This window comes from Cydia fagiglandana, chromosome Z (genome assembly GCF_963556715.1).
Source record: "Cydia fagiglandana chromosome Z, ilCydFagi1.1, whole genome shotgun sequence".
Lineage (NCBI taxonomy): Eukaryota > Metazoa > Arthropoda > Insecta > Lepidoptera > Tortricidae > Cydia > Cydia fagiglandana.
In genome coordinates, this window is record NC_085959.1 from 21,142,601 (window position 1) to 21,162,684 (window position 20,084).

The 20,084-nt window shown below is 37.6% G+C and overlaps 1 protein-coding gene across 1 annotated transcript; it reads left to right on the top strand.

Moving 5' to 3' along the window:
- The first annotated feature begins 1,523 nt into the window (after positions 1 to 1,523).
- LOC134678604 (retinaldehyde-binding protein 1-like) lies at positions 1,524 to 20,057 on the top strand. Its single transcript, XM_063537233.1, has 7 exons — positions 1,524 to 1,604; positions 11,907 to 12,103; positions 13,028 to 13,187; positions 13,568 to 13,629; positions 15,158 to 15,351; positions 19,439 to 19,643; positions 19,752 to 20,057. Exons 2-7 carry the CDS (start codon positions 11,920 to 11,922, stop codon positions 19,958 to 19,960), a joined length of 1,014 nt encoding a protein of 337 aa, XP_063393303.1. The 5' UTR covers positions 1,524 to 1,604; positions 11,907 to 11,919; the 3' UTR covers positions 19,961 to 20,057.
- The last annotated feature ends 27 nt before the right edge of the window (positions 20,058 to 20,084 follow it).

Here is a 20,084-nt window from a genome sequence, read left to right on the forward strand (position 1 = left end):
AGGGAAAAAACTGAATCCTTATGGCACTGGTCCCACCGCGAGCTAATAAGCTATGAGCTATCCTGTGTAAATAAAAGAGACACGGCGATATTTATAGCTCACCGCTGGGCGAGTAACTATAAATATCGCCGTGTCTCTTTTATTTACACGGGAGTGCTTATCTTTTGTTCGTGTTTATAGCCGACAGCTCATAGCTTACTAGCTCGCGGTGGGACCAGTGCCTATAGAGTTTGTGTCTGTCTGTCAAAGCCACAATTTGCTCCGAAACTATCGGTCAGCAGTTAAAATTTGGTACACATCTGAAAATCGGCTACCCAAAGACGGGTGTGAAACGTAACTAAATCAAACGGGGCACTTTTGACTAAATATATAAATAAAGTTTTTTGCAAACTATAGGTATATCGTGTCCAAGCACTTAGGCATCATATGAGAATATGTACACGGTACGTATCACAAATATAATTTTAAGATAAACAGGTACTCTGTGTTCTTTTAGGTATCTGGGATGATATTAAAAATTGCCCAATTCCCAACCCAACCTAGCTGATTTTGTACTAAAATCACTGTTGGTTAAGAGAGATTTGATATTAAATAGGGCAGTCAAACTGGGTCATTTGGGATATTAACATAAAGTTTAGGGACCTATGAGTATTTATCAATTTAAATATTAAATGCAATGCAAATACAGTACCGTAAAACGGGGTGAGTAGGTTTCCCGGGGATATTTGGGTTATGAATGGGGAGAGAAGGTTTGGGAGGGGGTGAGAAGGGATTTTAAGGCTACTGCTACAAAAATAATGTATTCCAATTTAAAATGGGGCTATAGTAATACGCATAATAAAAAAAATCGATCCAACAATCTTCCAAAATCACCTTTGTATGAAATACCCTCTCACCCCAAATACGAGGCACTACGGGGTGAGGTGGGTTTTCCTCTTTATCGTCAAAGTTATGGAATGGAACTACCCAAAATAAAATACAAACGTCCGAACCACTTATTATATACACCATTCAGTTTTCACATGTAAAAATAAAATTTTATCGAGGTTTGAAAGTCAAATTTTACCCAACTCACCCCATTTTACGGTATTAAATAGATAAATATCAGGGAGACCAAGCTTTGCTCGGAAAACATAATAAATATTCAAAAATGCACGTTTTCTCAGAGATAACACCTACAACGATTAATCGCCCCCTAAGACCCCCCATATAGCAAATTTCATCGAAATTGGTAGAGCCGTTTCCTAGATCCCCGAAATATATAAACATATATACTTACAATAATTGCTGTATATATAAAATGCATTTAATTTATAAGCGGTTTTATTTTAATTTATTTTAGTTCAGTTTTTAAGTGTACCTATTATGTATGTATTTGCTTTAAAATTGCTCGTGTAAGGTATAAGATATACACTGACTTGATAAAAATGTAATAAATGTTTCGTACCCCTGCAACATTCACTACAATATCATCACAATCACAAATCCATAACGCAACTTTAGCAAAACACAGTGGTACTGCGATTCCAAGTCAGTGTCTGCCAGAGCGCAGTGGTGATAGCGCGCTCCTGTCGAGCTCTCACTCTTGAAGGAATACCCCATATGTGAGTACGACTGTGCATAAAGTGCATATTGTATTAGATGGTGAAGTTCCATGTAAACATTTATTTAAAATACACGCTGTGCGAATAAGTGCGTTGCGATAGTGTAATAAGCTTCCAAACTTGAACAAAAGTAAGTTTTAAGCTTCCAATCTTAAAATACATAAATAGTAAACAAACGTGATCGTCCTATTAATATTTTTTGTTATTAGAAGCACACCTACATAGAATAATTTTATTAATTTAAATTTAAATTATCGCGCCGTCACACTTTTTAGTCACTTCTGAATCGGAAGAAAGTACAAAGCTTATTGCTAACTGTTAAAATGATTAAATGTAACATCTTTAACCATTTATAAAACAGAAGGAATATATTTACCACAATTATTTTGAAATATGTACCTACATACCGAAGGTAGGTTTCAATTTTGCGATATTTCTGACACCCTTATGCCAGTAAAGGGTATTAAAAAAGCCAACGTCTTATCCCCTATTATAAAGTAACTGACATGGGTAAAGTCGGTGCCAATTATTTGAACTAAATATATATTTGCAATACCAGTCAATAATGCCTCTTAGTAGGATAATAAACAGCTTTTTCTCGTTGTTTTCGAACCGCACTAGGGTTCTACAGTATGTTGACGCTTTTACGTTATGGCTCTGAAACTTGGAACCGACTTCAAACATATCAGCTAGATATATAAATATTTCATTTTATCCATTTTGAAGTCAGTTTTTTTTTACAAATTACATATCTGTTTCCTTAATAATCAAGAAAGTTTCATATAAATAAAATGAAATATCTCTCTTAAATATAGTTTTCACCACACCAGCTGAATGGCTCTAAATACTTCAAAAACTGATAATGAAGTTGCATTTTATTTAATCCAAAATAGTGGTAAAATAATAAGGAAAAATTTGAGATGATGAGCTGATAAATATTTAATGACTTTTTTTTTGGATTTGATTCGAAATGTTTTAAAATATTAGTATTTAGTTCGCGTTGGTGTGACGAAAATTCTTGTGTTTTTCTCGGTGGAAAGAAGAAACATATATTATTGTTTAACCCACGTACCTTGAAACCCTCGCAACGCTAAAGATCCCATTTTGGAATCTTTGTCTTGCTCGGGTATCAATATTAGCGCAAGGGGATAACTACAACTTTGCCCCTTGTAAAACAAATATTTAACTATTGCTCACCTCAAAGCTCATTCGCAGGCATCAGTGCGATCATTGACCTGTATCTTATGATAACTATGTATATGTATCTTAAGGCTATGTATTTATATATCTATCTATTTAAAAAAACACATATCATCGATGTCTACTATGTTCCCCCAACCCTTTGGACCCTGGACCCTGGCAACTGTTGAAGGTGGAATTAGGTTGTTTGTATCTGTTCGTTTCTTATTTAATTTCTTTAAATAAGTAGGTATCCAAGAGTTCCGTTTTCGGTAGGTATGCAACTCCACTTTGCCCACTGATAGTACTCGTAGAACAGCTCAAATTTAAAAAAAGGTAATGTAGAGAGAGAGAGTACTGACTGTTCAGTAGAAGTACACGGGCTACGTTACTTGTAGACCCAATGACCACTGGGAACTGGGACAGACAGGTTCTTGATTGGCGACCACCTAGCGGAGAAAGCAGCATAAGAAGGGCTCCAACAAGATCCACAAACTGGTAAAGATCGCAGACTATTAGGCAGTGGACTGTCAGTCGTTGAAAATAGAATGAGGATAAAGCGTTTGTGGATTAAGACTAATTTGGTAAGACAAGCGTGCACTGACTGTAAATGTGTGTAAATGTAATTAAATATAAATACTGGCGATACGGTGGAAACAGGATATCTCTCAGTTAAGACGAAAGTGGACGATCGTCCCCATTTCTCGCTGGATACAAGTAGTAGGTAACATTATTTAAAATATTTTGACATACATACTTTAATTTAAGGAAATTTCCCTCTGTCCTTTAGGATCCACTATCTCATCCACCAGTGGATTTAACAGCATACTGAAGTTCCCTGTGATCCCACATTGGTATAGGTCTATCCTGTAATACTTGCATCTCTTAATATGCTCCACCAGTTGAACTAACACAATTAACCTCTGTAAGTGTTTCTTTTAACTAGACGGAGCCCCGCACAGGTTAGGTTCGTTAGGTAGCTTCAGATGTCCGAAGGGCAAACCGCCCAGAAATAGGAGCCCGTGTCTAGTTAAGTTGTGAAGGAAATGTTTAAATTTTTCGATCCACTGGTGGAGCATATTAAAAGATGCAAGTATCACAGGATCCACCTAGACCAATGGTGGATCACAGCGAACTTTAGCGTGCTATTAAATCCACTGGGGGATCGAGAGGGTGGATCCTACAGGTGAGAGGGGAAAATTTACCGAGCAGCAATGTACCTACTGCAAACACGAGACATAACTTTACATGAGAATTACACGAGAATTGTATAGCAACTGCCAACACACACACACAGTTACTTTGGAAAGCTGGTATCTCCTAAATTTTGTGTTACTTTACATTTCGGTCAATATTTTCATTGTAATTCTAAGCAAAATTAATTGAGATTAATTATTGAGATATACTTACCTACTTCTTAGGTCCTATGCTAACCACTATTGAAATTACACACTGTAGATAGACATCTATTCATCTAATGGCATTTAAATTATTAACAAGGGAGCACATGGGTTTATCTCGGATCATTCATGTCTTTTTCGAATTTTGTAGATGTCAAAATTTCGTTAACTTCCCTATATTACGATGTCATGGCATGTTATGTCTCGTAATGTTTTCAGTGCATTGCTAATTGGTATAATTATAAAACGAATTATGGGGTCATTATTAAAAGTAAATTAAAAGCTTCTTAATTAATGACTAAACGGGTAAATTCGATTTACGCACTGTACGGTGACTCCAAATTGGTAATACAAAATCAATGTTTTACATATATCGTCCCTAAATTAAGCCCCTCAATTAAGTCTCATGCTTTTAAAATAATCAAAAGTATGTTCTTATATTTTTTATTTATTATGAGTCACTATTGTAAACGGTTTTTATAATTAAATCAACCGAACAATTGAAAACTGTGACAATTCAATGTCATACTCGAATATTGTTATTTTTTATTTCATTGTTTCAATCATGTACCTACCTAATCTCGATAATAACATGATAATAATTAATTATTCTTAATTATTTTTTTATAATAACTGATCGGTGATTGGCTCTAGTAACACTTGATGGAAAGTGAAGACAGATGGAGCTCACCGGTTTAGTAATAGCCTGCACGCACACACATAGCCTAATACACATTAAGTACGTACATGTGTCACAAGTCACAAAATTCAAAATACTACATCCCTTTTGAAAGACAATAAACAATAAAGTTCGTAAACAACCAGATTACGTCCGTCATTAATTTCGTACGTAATTTATATTATTATCTACCCGACAATTTGTGACTAGAAAAATCTAAGGCCGAAAATAATCATATACATACCTACAAACATTCACGACTAGATATTTTCGCATTCAACTCTATAAATACCAGTAGGTAGGTGTTTGATTTCTCTCGTAAGACAGCACTATGCCCCTGTTTCACCAACGTGACAGGTGCGACGAATTGTAAAACCACTGTTGCTGACGTCACAGGCATCCATGAACTACGGTTACCGCTTACCATCGGGCGGGCCGTATTCCTGTTTGCCACCATCATTGTATTATTAAAAAAAACTTTATGATATCGGAAAAAAACAGATATTTCTCTTGCTAAGTTTATGACAATTGTCACAAGAAACACTACAATTGTCACGAAATTCCGACATATAACTCATTACCTGTCAAGAATTACCTACAATTCTTCTAAATCTTTGACAATTGTCAGAAACTTCGCAGGAGAAATGGGCGTTTTCACAAATCGTTGTTCATACGAAAAAGTCGTGTCCCACGACTTCCTTAGCTATTTTCTTGAATATTACCCAGACGTATGATAAAATGTTATACTTTTCAATTAAACAACTCATTAGGCTTTTTATTGGTCCTAAAATAACGCATTTAGCATTGCAAAATTTTAAATAAAACCGAAAAACCTTAAAAAAGTAGTCCAATTTTGACGTGTCCCATTCTACCCAGGCAAAGATCAGAGTAAGAAAAAAAATATTATTCCAAGACTATTTCAAAGTAACGGCTATTTTTCTGATCAACAATAAACTAATCCTCAATTCTAAACCTTAAACTCGAGTAGTACAGTACAAATTTAATTAAAAACAACGTATTTTATCCTGTCCTGCAGAATAGCGTACAGCGGAATTTCCATACTACGCCACCGCAGTTTTAAAGGCTTGGCAACATTTTTTTAAACAAATACGATCTGATTTTGAATTAAGGCAACATTTCAAGGCAATAGCAGCCGCCATTTTGTTGAAAACTACGGCAGTTGATGCGCATTATGAGTTTAGAGTGGTCGCGTGGCATTCAGTCAAAAACAAAACTTCCAATACGACGCCTGATTTTAATAAGGTAAGATAATCCTCTACTTAAAACTTTTTAATTTGTTGAACTTGTTATTTATTCGTTATTCCGAATAAATAACACATTCAATTGAAGATCTAATAGATAATTTGCAATTTACCATTTAATGTTGCGTTGTCATTAATACGTTACCTCCATTACGCCACCATAGCGTGAATGGAAATAAAAAGTGACGTAATGGAATTCTTAGGGTCGTTTCATAACGAAGCTAATTTGCTAAAGGTAATAAATTTATATATTGTGTGCGTATTATAACCTCGTCAGACCCACTGTACAATGTAAAATTACAAGATGTACAGTCACCATCATAACATCGGAGCTGTGGAGGTGGTCACAAATAAAATAATTCTGGTAGTTTACTTTATTTTTTGAAAATGCAAAGCAGTATGAACATTGCCTTATAGTTCCTAAACGCCATTTTGTGTTCTAGCTTACGCCACTGGGCCGACTGGCCTAATATGTCCTGCTATGGCTGTGATGTATTTCTTAAGATATTATATACAATATACTAACGATTTTAAGATGTTAATTTGTAAAAGTTATTTAACTTTATTATGTATCAGAGATTTATTAATATTTCATTAAAATATTAGTCATTTGTCAAGCTGTAGACAATAATATATAGTAAAAAGTACTGAAAAGTAGCGTAAGGGAAAGTTTTTTGATAAAAACGGGGTTGTTTTGTTTTATTTAGAAGACGTTTATATTTTTTTTAAAGATTCTTTTGTTTATATTTTGATGAATAAAAATTAAAACACTTTAACCCTTCCTGTATTTTTTTTATCAATCGCAAAATCAGTGACGTAATGGAACCTTGACCTAGCCTGACACGAGATTAATTGCGATTATTTACTGGAATTGTTAATATATCTCAATAAATTTAGTATTTTTATGCACCTCAAACAATAAACTATCTAATTAGCTACACCATAAAATAATTTAAAATATTTCCCAAAGTGGAATTCCACATACGTCACCAACAACGATTTGTGAAAACGCTTAAAATATCTGTTTTTTTCCGATATAATAAAGTTTTTTTAAATAATACAATGATGGTGGCAAGCAGGAATACGGCCCGCCCGATAGTAAGTGGTAATCGTAGCCCATGGATGCCTGTGACGTCAGCAATAGTGATTTTACAATTCGTCGCACCTGTCACCGATGTGAAATTGGGGCATAACCCTAAATTTCATCAAGATCCGTAAAGGATGTCTTACGCTAGACCGGGTCCGGCTCGGGCCGGAGCTTTCGGCGCTTCGTTTTCCATGGATAGTATACCACGTGATCACCGGTCAGCCGTCATAGAAAATGACATATCGGGTGCCTTCGCCCGGGTCCGCCCCGGTCTATCATGTCATCCTTAGGCACTGGTCCCACCGCGAGCTAGTAAGCTATGAGCTATCGGCTATAAACACGAACAAAAGATAAGCACTCCCGTGTAAATAAAAGAGACACGGCGATATTTATAGCTCACCGCTGGGCGAGTAACTATAAATATCGCCGTGTCTCTTTTATTTACACGGGAGTGCTTATCTTTTGTTCGTGTTTATAGCCGATAGCTCATAGCTTACTAGCTCGCGGTGGGACCAGTGCCTTAATCCAAAACAAACATACTATTGTCACGAAAATAAATATTTACTTCGGTACGTATTCGAAAATCCAGGACTTTACTGAAATGTCAAAGCGCCTGTATTACTTTATTAGTTAGGATGACCTTTCTTGTTTAAACATATTTGTACAAGTATTCATGGCCGAAGTTTCCTGTGAACACATATTATTTAAGCATGTTCGTTAAACATAGGTTCTTAGTACCAACATCGACACGGGAAATTTGCGCAATTACAATTGTACATCTTTTGATTTTTCGTATACATATAATAGAGGTACGAGTACGGAAACAATTAGGTACACTATTTCCAAATATTACGCGGAGGGGTGGTAGATCACTCAATAGTCTATTCAATAGTAATGAGTAGTTTGAACTAGGGAATGCAAATCGGTTATTTTTTGTATGGAAATAACCGCGGTTTCGGTTAATAGCCGATTATTTCCATACAAAAAATAACCGAAAATAACCGATTTGCATTCCCTAGTTTGAACAAACTTCAAAATTACTAAATTAAGTTAGTTTGAAAAGAAAGAAAGAAAAGAAAGAAAGTCATTTATTGTAAAAACCTTCTATATACATACAGCGCCACTTCATTTATAAAAAAGAGAGAGAAGAACTTACTCACTAAAACACTTAAAGCTAGTTACAGGGTAATTTCTAAAGTAAATGTTACACAGAAATAGACAAGTCCACCAGCAACGTGAAAAAAAAAAGAAAAGAAAAAAGGAGTAAGAAAAAAACTTTTTACAAAAAAAAGAAAACCGACTTCAAAAAGGATGAAATAAAATATTATCCTTTTTAAGTCTATGCGTTACCAACTGATATGTTTGAAGTCGGTGCCAAGCCAACTTTTGAAGCATACCATGATTTTGGTGCGATTCTATAATGATTTACGTTGGATTGCCTTACACGACGACAATGAACGTACTTTCTGTAGGTACAGTCGTCGTTAAAAATATGTTTACACTTTTCGTCTTATATTACATATTACAAAGGAGTACGGTGCAAAAGTGTAAACATATCTTTGACGTCGACTGTACCTAAGAACACACGATCAAACCTTCTTGGTACAGTCCGTACCATGTTTGTCGGCACGCAAGCGTGGGATTGAGACTGAGTTATTTCCCGTCCCTTATTCAGAGGACTACATTTCAAAATATAAAACAAATCAAGGAATTTACGTCCTTGCCAAATTTCACCTAAAGCGGTTCAGTTGTTTAGCCATGAAAAGGCGACAAAGAGGCAGACAGAATTACTTACACATTTATAATACTCATTAGTACAGTTCTAATGGGGTTTAAAGCTAAATTTTTGACGGGTATTGTTACTACTTGGCTTGGCACCGACTTCAAACATATCAGTTGGTAACGCATAGACTTAAAAAGGATAATATTTTATTTCATCCTTTTTGAAGTCGGTTTTCTTTTTTTTGTAAAAAGTTTTTATTTTTCCATTTTTAGTTTTTAACGCATTGTTAAGTGCGCGACGCATGAATGAAAAACAACATCATGATTAACACTAAATTCGTGTACCTACTTTAATAAATATGTACTTAATCAGGAATTTTTTCGAGTCCGTCTGGGAAATTATAATTCCTGTCACTACACTAAATCCATCCTCCGCCCCGCCGCTGACCCAATCCCTCAACTCCCCGATCACTCTACCTCACAGCGCATCAACCCCTGATCCATGAACCCCTCGACCCTGAACCAGCAGCCCTTCAACCGCCATTCCCTTAACTTCGCTTCGCCTTAACTCCTAACCCTAACCCCCGATCAGTAGCCTTACCAGCTTACCAAGAGTTTGACATTGAATTATTCGCTAGCGTGTGTGTAGGTAACTTACTTTCTTTGCATCTCGCTCGTACTGGCATATTAGTGCGAGCGAGATGCATAAATAGTAAGTTACGAAGACGTTAGCGTCGCTAACTTAGCGAATATGTCAATGTCAAACTCGTGGTAAGGCTACACTTGGCTACACTTGCACTACATCAAATTGGCGGTTTTCGGAAGCAAATGCTCGAGTTATTTTAGAAAACACCGAAATCACTTTACACGTGCCTTTAAAAACTGAGGAGTTCCCTCAATTCCTCATGGATTCCATCATCAGACCAGAACCAAAAATAATACGGAAACACCTTGGAGGTAACTCCTTCCAAACAAAAAAAGAATTACTCAAATCGGATCACAGGTGCCGGAGTAATTGCTGAACATACTACATTTAAAAAATCATCATCATTATCATCAAAACAATCATCATCATCAGGTCTACTTCATCAAAGTGGTGGTTTTCGGGAGAAAATGCTCGAGTTGCTTAAGAAAACACCCAAATCACCATGCATGTGCCTTTAAAAATTGAGGAGTTCCCTCAATTCCTCATGGATTCCATCATCAGACCAGAACCAAAAATAATACGGAAACACCGTGGAGGTAACACCTTCCAAACAAAAAAAGAATTACTCAAATCGGATCACAGGTGCCGGAGTAATCGCTGAACATACTACATTTAAAAAATCATCATCATTATCATCAAAACAATCATCATCATCAGGTCTACTTCATCAAAGTGGTGGTTTTCGGGAGAAAATGCTCGAGTTGCTTAAGAAAACACCCAAATCACCATGCATGTGCCTTTAAAAATTGAGGAGTTCCCTCAATTCCTCATGGATCCCATCATCAGAACAGAACCAAATTAAAATGGGACCAACTCGGAGGTAGCTCCTTTCAAACAAAAAAAGAATTACTCAAATCGGACTACGGATGTCGGAGTAATCGGTGAACGTACATAGAAAAAAAAAAAATAGCCACAACCGAATACAGAACCTCCTCCTTCTATGAAATGGAAGTCGGTTAAAAAAGGAGTAAGTTTGCAATAGTTCTAATAAATTTCTTAAACAACAAACGTTCACTATTTTATTTCGATGTCGGAATAATCACGCATAAAATCAACGTATACAAATAAATTTAACCCACAGATTTAAAGTTACCTCGTGGGGACCTGGGGACAGCCCACCTGGTAATTTACTTGGCTTAATAAGAAATAAAATATATCTATCCTTCTTCCTTTTATATGAAAAATGGTAATGTAAGAGTTATTTATGAAGTTCTTTGTCATGATAGAGTCTGTTCGGAAAGAGAAGAGCTCTTACCGCACAGACTCTACATCAGGAAACTGTTACATAAGATCCCCCATTATTTCCTAATATAGAGCAACCAAATGTCAATCAAGCGCGAATATAGGTACTCGAACAATGGCTGTTACACCGTAATCAACTGTAAAGCGTATTTCGTAAAATAGCGCGAGGTCCCAATGTTAAATCTTACATAACATAAAAAAAATTATAACGTTGCAAAAGCTACTCGACCCAGTATCTTGTTACTCAACGTCAGGCGAGACGACACGAGTGGGAGAGCAGCTTGGCTACTCGGATATGGCTCGCCGAAGGGATCAGCGGGCAGTACTTCATAAACTTGCTTAGGTGCCGACATTTTGATAAACCAGTTTAAATTTCATTTATAATAATTCTTGACTTGTCGTCTTTCTAGTTTCAAGACTCAAACAAGTAGTTTTGGTAGGCTGGACGGACTGGATAACGTAGCGACAGCAAAGGTTTGCGGATTTCTTAACGTGCAGTTGCGTACCATGATATTATCTTACGCCGACGGGCGTGTTGAGAAACGCAGTTGCCGTCGGTGACTCGACGGATGACTGATGTTTTTCTTGCAACTTTTTGATAACTCAGGTATTCACAATAGGTAGTGTCACATTGTCCTCAGTGACATTTTATATAATGCTAAGGTTATTGCATTAGTTTATTGATTAATGCATTTACGATCTGTACTTTATTACCTACTCGTATTATTAATAAAAGTACTCTTCACTGACCTAGTTAGGTACTTAGTGTAACTCTGCGTCGAACACTCCTTGAGAATCAAAATACCACTATAATAATTCAAGATAGCACACGACATTTATTGATTTTATACATATTCTCTCTTTAGCGATATAAGACCCCCTGATATTGTCTGCATCTATTTACTTATAAACAATCTCCTTTATTAAGTTATTTTTTTATGAAGATGTTCCAATAAAGATTATTCTATCTATCTCTCTATGAAATAAGTAAATAGTAGGTTAATATATTTTTTCTTCTTTTCCAGTAAAAACATCAAGATGTCACGGAGACTGACGAAACGCTACTTGTTACCCGCCGACGACTACCAGTGCCAGCTGTCGGCCGAGACGCAAGCCATCGCGGCGGAGCAGCTGCGGGAAACCGAGAGCTCCCGCTCGCAGGCGCTCGCCTCGCTGCGGAGCTGGATCGAGCAGAATCCCAAGTTCATGGCCATCCGGCTCGGTAAGTTCCACATAGCAACGGGTACCTGCAGATTTATTGGCGGGGCGTGGCGACCATATAATAAATTAACGATTGAGTTGTTAAATTCCAAGCTAGACATAATAACTAGCCGCTAAGACAGAAATGGCAGTCCTTGCATAGGCAACTCACTGTGGTGAAAAACATGCATGTACCTATCATTATCACTACACCTTTATAAAACAAAGTCCCTCGCCGCGTCTGTCTGTGTGTTTGTATGTTCGCGACTCAAAACAAAACTCAAAAACGAAATAACATAAACAAAATCCGTTCAGATTTTCATGCGGTTTTCATCTATCAATAAAGTGATTCTGGAGGAAGGTCTTAATTCGTAAAATAAATTTTATGTACCTATCGCTTTCTCCTTGTTGCAACCTTCTATCAATTTACAAAATAGCAAAAGTCATTATAGTGCAATGACTCGTCGCTAATAAAAAAATAGTAGTAAAAATTTGAGAATAACCATAATCACTTAAGCGATTAGGGTCATAATACATGTACATATATTAGATTAAGTCGCCATCTGAGCGGCCAAGGTGCTCACAAATATCTGCTGGCCTAGCCAAGATGAAAACTGCTTGCGCAACGATAACGAAATACTTTGTGTCTCTCTATCACTCTTCCATATTAGTGCGACAGTGACATTTGCGTGTCGTTCGCTACGGAACGTGAACGATTGACGTTGGCTACGCGGGTATTATAAATATAAATATTCCCTAGGAAGTTATACTATTTTTACAATCCATCACTGTCGCGGGAACAATATAGGCCTTTGCCTTCACTACATCAGCATAAGATCTTTTTCGAGCAAGTGTGATGTGATGAAATAAGTAGGTAATGGGAGTACCTACTTAGGTAAATTGTTAATTTCCCAAGTTAACGTGTCATTTGGTTTCGATATTTCAGATGCAAACTATCTTCTCCGCTTTCTCCGCACGAAAAAGTTCAGCGTGCCTATGGCCCAGGAGGCGATCGAGCGGTACATTCTGCTGCGTCAGTCTTGGGGTATTGCCTTCAACCAGCTCGACTACAAGCTGCCCGTCATGATGGAACTTATAGACTTGGGGTATGAGTTTACTTACTAGCTTATGATTTTATGTCGACAGGCGAGTGGAAGACACATGTACTACAAAGCCGTCTGTAAACAGCAGACATCGTACATCTTCCAGCATGTTTGGTACAGCGGAGTGGTGTTAACGGAATTGGTATAAATAATTTCAACCCTAATGATTAATTAGCGTTAATTACGTTAATATTAACCTTAATTTACCATAGCAGTTGAAATTATCTATATTACCAATTCCGTTAACACCACTCCGCTGCAACCAAAATGCTGGAAAATGTACGATGTCTGGTAAACAGACGCCTTACTCGTGTTTAACATGAGACGTTTGCTATTTAAAACAATTCCATAATCAACAATTTTAAAATGTTTTTATGTTTCAGGTACATTTTTGTGAGCCCTTTCAAAGATAAGAGTGGTCGTCGTGTTATCATATACAGGCCTGGTAGATATTACCTAAGACTATCCTAATATCACCAGTTATGTTATTCACGTAGTTTATCTTCATCACATAATATTAATAATTATTTTTGTATTCACTATAGGATATCGATATTTAAGTACCGACTGTGGCAGATAGTTTATTTATTACTTATTCATAAGTAATGAAGTGTTCGTATTATGTATAGTTCAGTTCAGAAATTTTATGAAACTGAGTCGGATTTCATAAAAGGCTTGTTATCTCTAATAGCTGTATGCGTGTATTTATATCAAATGTGGGTGTTAGTTCGTTTTTTTTAGCATTAGAAAGAACTCCACAGACGCAAACGTGCAGTTTTTATCAGGCTCTTTAATTGTTAATAATTATAGAATTATCTAATGTAGCATGGTCAATACATATAATTTACTTCAAATTTTTACCGCTATAAGTGTCGGATTTGGAACCACAAGCTTACTTCTTTCTGCGAAGTTCTTTATAATGCTAAAAAAACAAACTATAGTAAAGAGATAAGCAAATATTAGGGCTTACAGGTAACAGGCCTTAAAATGCTACCCCTTATTGGTTTGTACGTTTTTAATAATTAACCAAATCACATACCTTACGGCACCAACATCTGCTTTTGGTATTTTTGGAATTCGTAAGCAGTTTTACTAAAGGATATATTGGCCGTGCCGATTGGCCGTGAGTGATGAAAATTTTGTATGCTCTCTGGACATTTGTATTGCATTAAGAATTAAACTGCTGCGAAACTGCAATGCATGGGGTGATACAGACTATACAGTTATGGAAGATATAATTACCTATATTATACCTAATATATAGCCCAATATGAAGTATAATCATATATGATTCATTGGCAATACTTTTATATGTATATCACAAAGAACGATTTATATAATATATATATATATATATATAATTATACACTTCATGTAGAGTCGGTCCACGGTTAGATTTCATGCCATGGAGCTTAGATATAGGAATCCTATATAAGTATTCTTACTGCCAAGTTTATGCAAAGTTAGCGTTTTCAGAGTCTAGATGCATATTGTAAATTGACGTGGTTCGAGAGTCAAAATAACGAGCAGATTATTTACACAAATCGAAACTATACATTCTATAGAACGGTGTAACACACTGAACGGATGGTGTAACGTGTTATTATTTGGAGCCTTCGAAACCTGTCAATTGCTTCCTATGTTTTGTAGACTTTTTCATAAGAAAACGACTACAAAATTATTCGCTTGCACCTTATAATGTAATGCACAATAGGTGCACAGAATAGCTTTACGTCCATTTGTCTTTAGATCAATATGTATTTAATTAACTTATTTGTCACTGCTTTTCACCCGATTACCGTCTGTTCGGGAAGAGAAGAGTCGAGGAATGTATGGATGCCAATACATTCCACGACTCTTCTCTATCCGTACATACTCTACCCATTAAATTGCAGCACAACTTATTTGGCTAAAACATGGAATAGTTCGTACCGAAAACTTCTTCCAATCTTGATCAAGCTATGTGTTCGTAGGTGTATTCGATCCTTACAAGTACACAAACCAGGACATGTGTCGAGTGATGGCGATCTGCTACGAGACCCTGATGGAGGATGAGGAGGTACAGGTGCGCGGGCTGGTGCACTACGCGGACGGCGCCGGCGTCAGCTTCCCCCACCTCACTCTCTTCACGCCCAAAGAAGCGGTCCGAATTGTCAAGAATGGAGAGGTAACGACATCGATATGTCCTGCTATCATATCCTTAAATATATTCGGGGACCATAAAATACTACGCCTACTACAATGCATCTATAAGCTATAGCTATATATATATATAAATACATCCTTTTCGATATAGCAAAGAGTTATTGATTGTATAATTTTTAAGAAAAAAAAACCGACTTCTATGGGGCCCGGTGAAAGATTATGGTAGATGGTGCACTATGTAGAAAAGGAGGTAAAACGAGTACTTTCTAGTAGCATTTCGTTTCCGTAAGGGTCGTAGTTCTAGCCTAACCTAACCCACTTCTCTGATAGCAGTTCGGTTCTGTGAGGATCGCAGTTCGAACCTAATCAAACCCACTTTTCTAGTAGCATTTCGTTTCTGTAAGACTCGCAGTTCTAACCAAACCTAACCCACTTTTGTTCGGTTCTGTGAGGATCGCAGTTCAAACCTAACCTAACCCACTTAACGGCGCATGCGGTGCGGTGTACGGGACTATGGTAGGTAATCATAGTGGTTTATTTAGTTTAGGTATCATAGTGGTTTTCCGGGTCAAGGTCCGGGTCTCTGAGTCAGAGTCCGGGTCCGAGTCCCGGTCCGAGTCCGGGTCCGAGTCCGGGTCCGAGTCCGGGTCCGAGTCCGGGTCCGAGTCCGGGTCCGAGTCCGGGTCCGAGTCCGGATCCGAGTCCGGGTCCGAGTCCGGGTCCGAGTCCGAGTCCGAGTCCGAGTCCGGGTCCGAACCGGATGCGGGTATGAGTCCGGGTCCCAGTCCAAGTCAAAACCGAAATTCGAAATCACCAAACATGTACTATGCGTCGTTGAAGAGTTCTGTTCTGATCATCATCAGCAGTTCCACTTCATCAAATGCGACAGTTTTTAATGTAAATGCTTGATTTTATGATGAAAATACAAAAAATTCTATACGTATGCCTTTAAGATTTGAGGAGTTCCCTCGATTCCTTATGGATCCCAACATCAGAACTCGAGCTTGACAGAAATGTGGCTTAAAAACTAAACTTGCTTAAACAAACATAACGAAGAGGACAAATCGCCAAACGTGAACTATGCGTCGTTGAAGAGTTCCGTTCTGATCATCATCAGCATTTCCACTTCATCAAATGCGACAGTTTTTAATGAAAATGCTTGATTTTCTGATGAAAATACAAAAATCTCTATACGCATGCCTTTAAAATTTGAGGAGTTTCCTCGATTTCTCATGGATCCCATCATCAGAACTCGAGCTTAACAGAAATGTGGCTTAAAAACTAAACTTGCTTAACAAACATAACGAAGAGGACAAATCGCCAAACGTGAACTATGCGTCGTTGAAGAGTTCTGTTCTGATCATCATCAGCAGTTCCACTTCATCAAATGCGAGAGTTTTTAATGTAAATGCTTGATTTTATGATGAAAATACAAAAAATTCTATACGTATGCCTTTAAGATTTGAGGAGTTCCCTCGATTCCTTATGGATCCCATCATCAGAACTCGAGCTTGACAGAAATGTGGCTTAAAAACTAAACTTGCTTAACAAACATAACGAAGAGGACAAATCGCCAAACGTGAACTATGCGTCGTTGAAGAGTTCCGTTCTGATCATCATCAGCAGTTCCACTTCATCAAATGCGACAGTTTTTAATGAAAATGCTTGATTTTCTGATGTAAATACAAAAATCTCTATACGCATGCCTTTAAGATTTGAAGAGTTCCCTCGATTCCTCATGGATCCCATCATCAGAACTCGAGCTTGACAAAAATGTGGCTTAAAAACTTAACTTGCTTAACAAACATAACGAAGAGGACAAATCGCCAAACGTGAACTATGCGTCGTTGAAGAGTTCCGTTCTGATCATCATCAGCAGTTCCACTTCATCATATGTCACTTTTTTGGATGTATATGCTTGATTTGTTGATAAAAACCCAAAAATCACTATATGTATGCCTTTAAGATTTGAGGAGTTCCCTCGATTCCTCATGGATCCCATCATCAGAACTGGGTTTTGACAAAAACGGGACCAATCTGTATGCATATACATTCAATCAAAAAAAGAATTTTCAAAATCGGTCCAGTAATGACGGAGATATGGAGTAACAAACATAAAAAATAAAAAAAATAAAAATAAATAATTTTTAAGAAAAAAAAACCGACTTCTATGGGCCCCGGTGAAAGATTATGGTAGATGGTGCACTATGTAGAAAAGGAGGTAAAACCAGTACCTACTTTCTAGTAGCATTTCGTTTCCGTAAGGGTCGTAGTTATCTAGCCTAACCTAACCCACTTCTCTGATAGCAGTTCGGTTCTGTGAGGATCGCAGTTCGAACCTAATCAAACCCACTTTTCTAGTAGCATTTCGTTTCTGTAAGACTCGCAGTTCTAACCAAACCTAACCCACTTTTGTTCGGTTCTGTGAGGATCGCAGTTCAAACCTAACCTAACCCACTTAACGGCGCATGCGGTGCGGTGTACGGGAGTTTGAGCGGGAGGGCTTTGGCATCATCATACCCACATTTTATGGTAGGTAATCATAGTGGTTTATTTAGTTTAGGTATCATAGTGGTTTTCCGGGTCAAGGTCCGGGTCTCTGAGTCAGAGTCCGGGTCCGAGTCCCGGTCCAAGTCCGGGTCCGGGTCCGAGTCCGGGTCCGAGTCCGGGTCCGAGTCCGGGTCCGAGTCCGGGTCCGAGTCAGAGTCCGAGTCCGGGTCCGAACCGGATCCGGGTATGAGTCCGGGTCCCAGTCCAAGTCAAAATCGAAATTCGAAATCACCAAACATGTACTATGCGTCGTTGAAGATTTCTGTTCTGATCATCATCAGCAGTTCCACTTCATCAAATGCGACAGTTTTTAATGTAAATGCTTGATTTTATGATGAAAATACAAAAAATTCTATACGTATGCCTTTAAGATTTGAGGAGTTCCCTCGATTCCTTATGGATCCCATCATCAGAACTCGAGCTTGACAGAAATGTGGCTTAAAAACTAAACTTGCTTAACAAACATAACGAAGAGGACAAATCGCCAAACGTGAACTATGCGTCGTTGAAGAGTTCCGTTCTGATCATCATCAGCAGTTCCACTTCATCAAATGCGACAGTTTTTAATGAAAATGCTTGATTTTCTGATGAAAATACAAAAATCTCTATACGCATGCCTTTAAAATTTGAGGAGTTCCCTCGATTTCTCATGGATCCCATCATCAGAACTCAAGCTTGATAAAATTGTGGCTTAAAAACTTAACTTGCTTAACAAACATAACGAAGAGGACAAATCGCCAAAGGTGAATTATGCGTCGTTGAAGAGTTCCGTTCTGATCATCATCAGCAGTTCCACTTCATCAAATGTCACGTTTTTGAATGTATATGCTTGATTTGTTGATAAAAACACAAAAATCACCATATGTATGCCTTTAAGATTTGAGGAGTTCCGTCGATTCCTCATGGATCCCATCATCAGAACTGGATTTTGACAAAAACGGGACCAATCTGTATGCATATACATACAATCAAAAAAATAATTTTCAAAATCGGTCCAGTAATGACGGAGATATAGAGTAACAAACATAAAAAATAAAAAAAAAATAAAAAAAATAAAAAAAAAAAAAACATACAACCGAATTGATAACCTCCTCCTTTGGGATTTGGAAGTCGGTTAAAAAAAACATACAACCGAATTGATAACCTCCTCCTTTGGGATTTGGAAGTCGGTTAAAAAGAGAGGTAAAGTCTAACCCCCTTATTCATAAACGTTTACTAAAGTTGATAAGCCGATAATAATCTAATAATCGTTTGTCCCTTTCCATCATACCAATACGTCGGAAAAGGACAAACGATTATTGTCGACTTGTCAACTTTAGTCAACGTTTTTGAATAAAGGGGTAAGAAGTAAACGTGCCCCCTAGTTGGTCAGCCGAATCAGATTGTGGTCATTAAAATGTTAAACGTCGACTTTTGAGAACCAGAGTTACCTCCAGCGCCATCTCTTTTAGCTATCAAATTCGAAGCTCGAAAATGTGTTAGACTCTACACATCTTATTCAATCAATGTATGTATACATACAAGTCAAACGGTAACTTAAAATAGAAACCCGATTTCAGAGAACTATCCCGATGCGACACAAAGAGATCTATGGAGTCAATGTACAATCAACAATCAAATTCGCATTGGACTTTGGAATGGGATTAATATCTGAAAAAATAAGAAAACGAGTAAAGTTGTACACATCACCTGAAGAAGTAGAAATCGATAAGAAGCTGCTACCACAGGAGTACGGTGGAGAGATGCCTATGAAACAGATGATAGGTAAGTTTATTACAGCGACGAACCTTTGTTCAAAATCTTAATTCGTGAATTTATAAATAAACTAACACACATTTAAAAACAATCTAAACAGCGCTATTTCATTTGCAGAATTATGGAAGGAGGAGCTAGCAAAGCAACGCGACACATTATTGATGAACGACAAAATGGCGGTTCGGCTCGAGCTTTACAGCGAAGCGGCGCGCGAGGGCGCCGTGTCCGCGCTGCGCGCCGGCGCCAGCACCTGCGCCGGCGCGGACGCCGTTGGCGACGCCATGCGCGGCCTCACCGGCAACTTCAGGAAACTAGAGGTCGACTGACACCGCTCCTACCTTACTGATACTTCAGACTGAACTTAGTGAATCTTAAACAATCTCATTGTTTAGTTTTGTACATAACTAAATCATTGATGAGTATTGAACTTATTTTTAAAGGCAGTTTTAC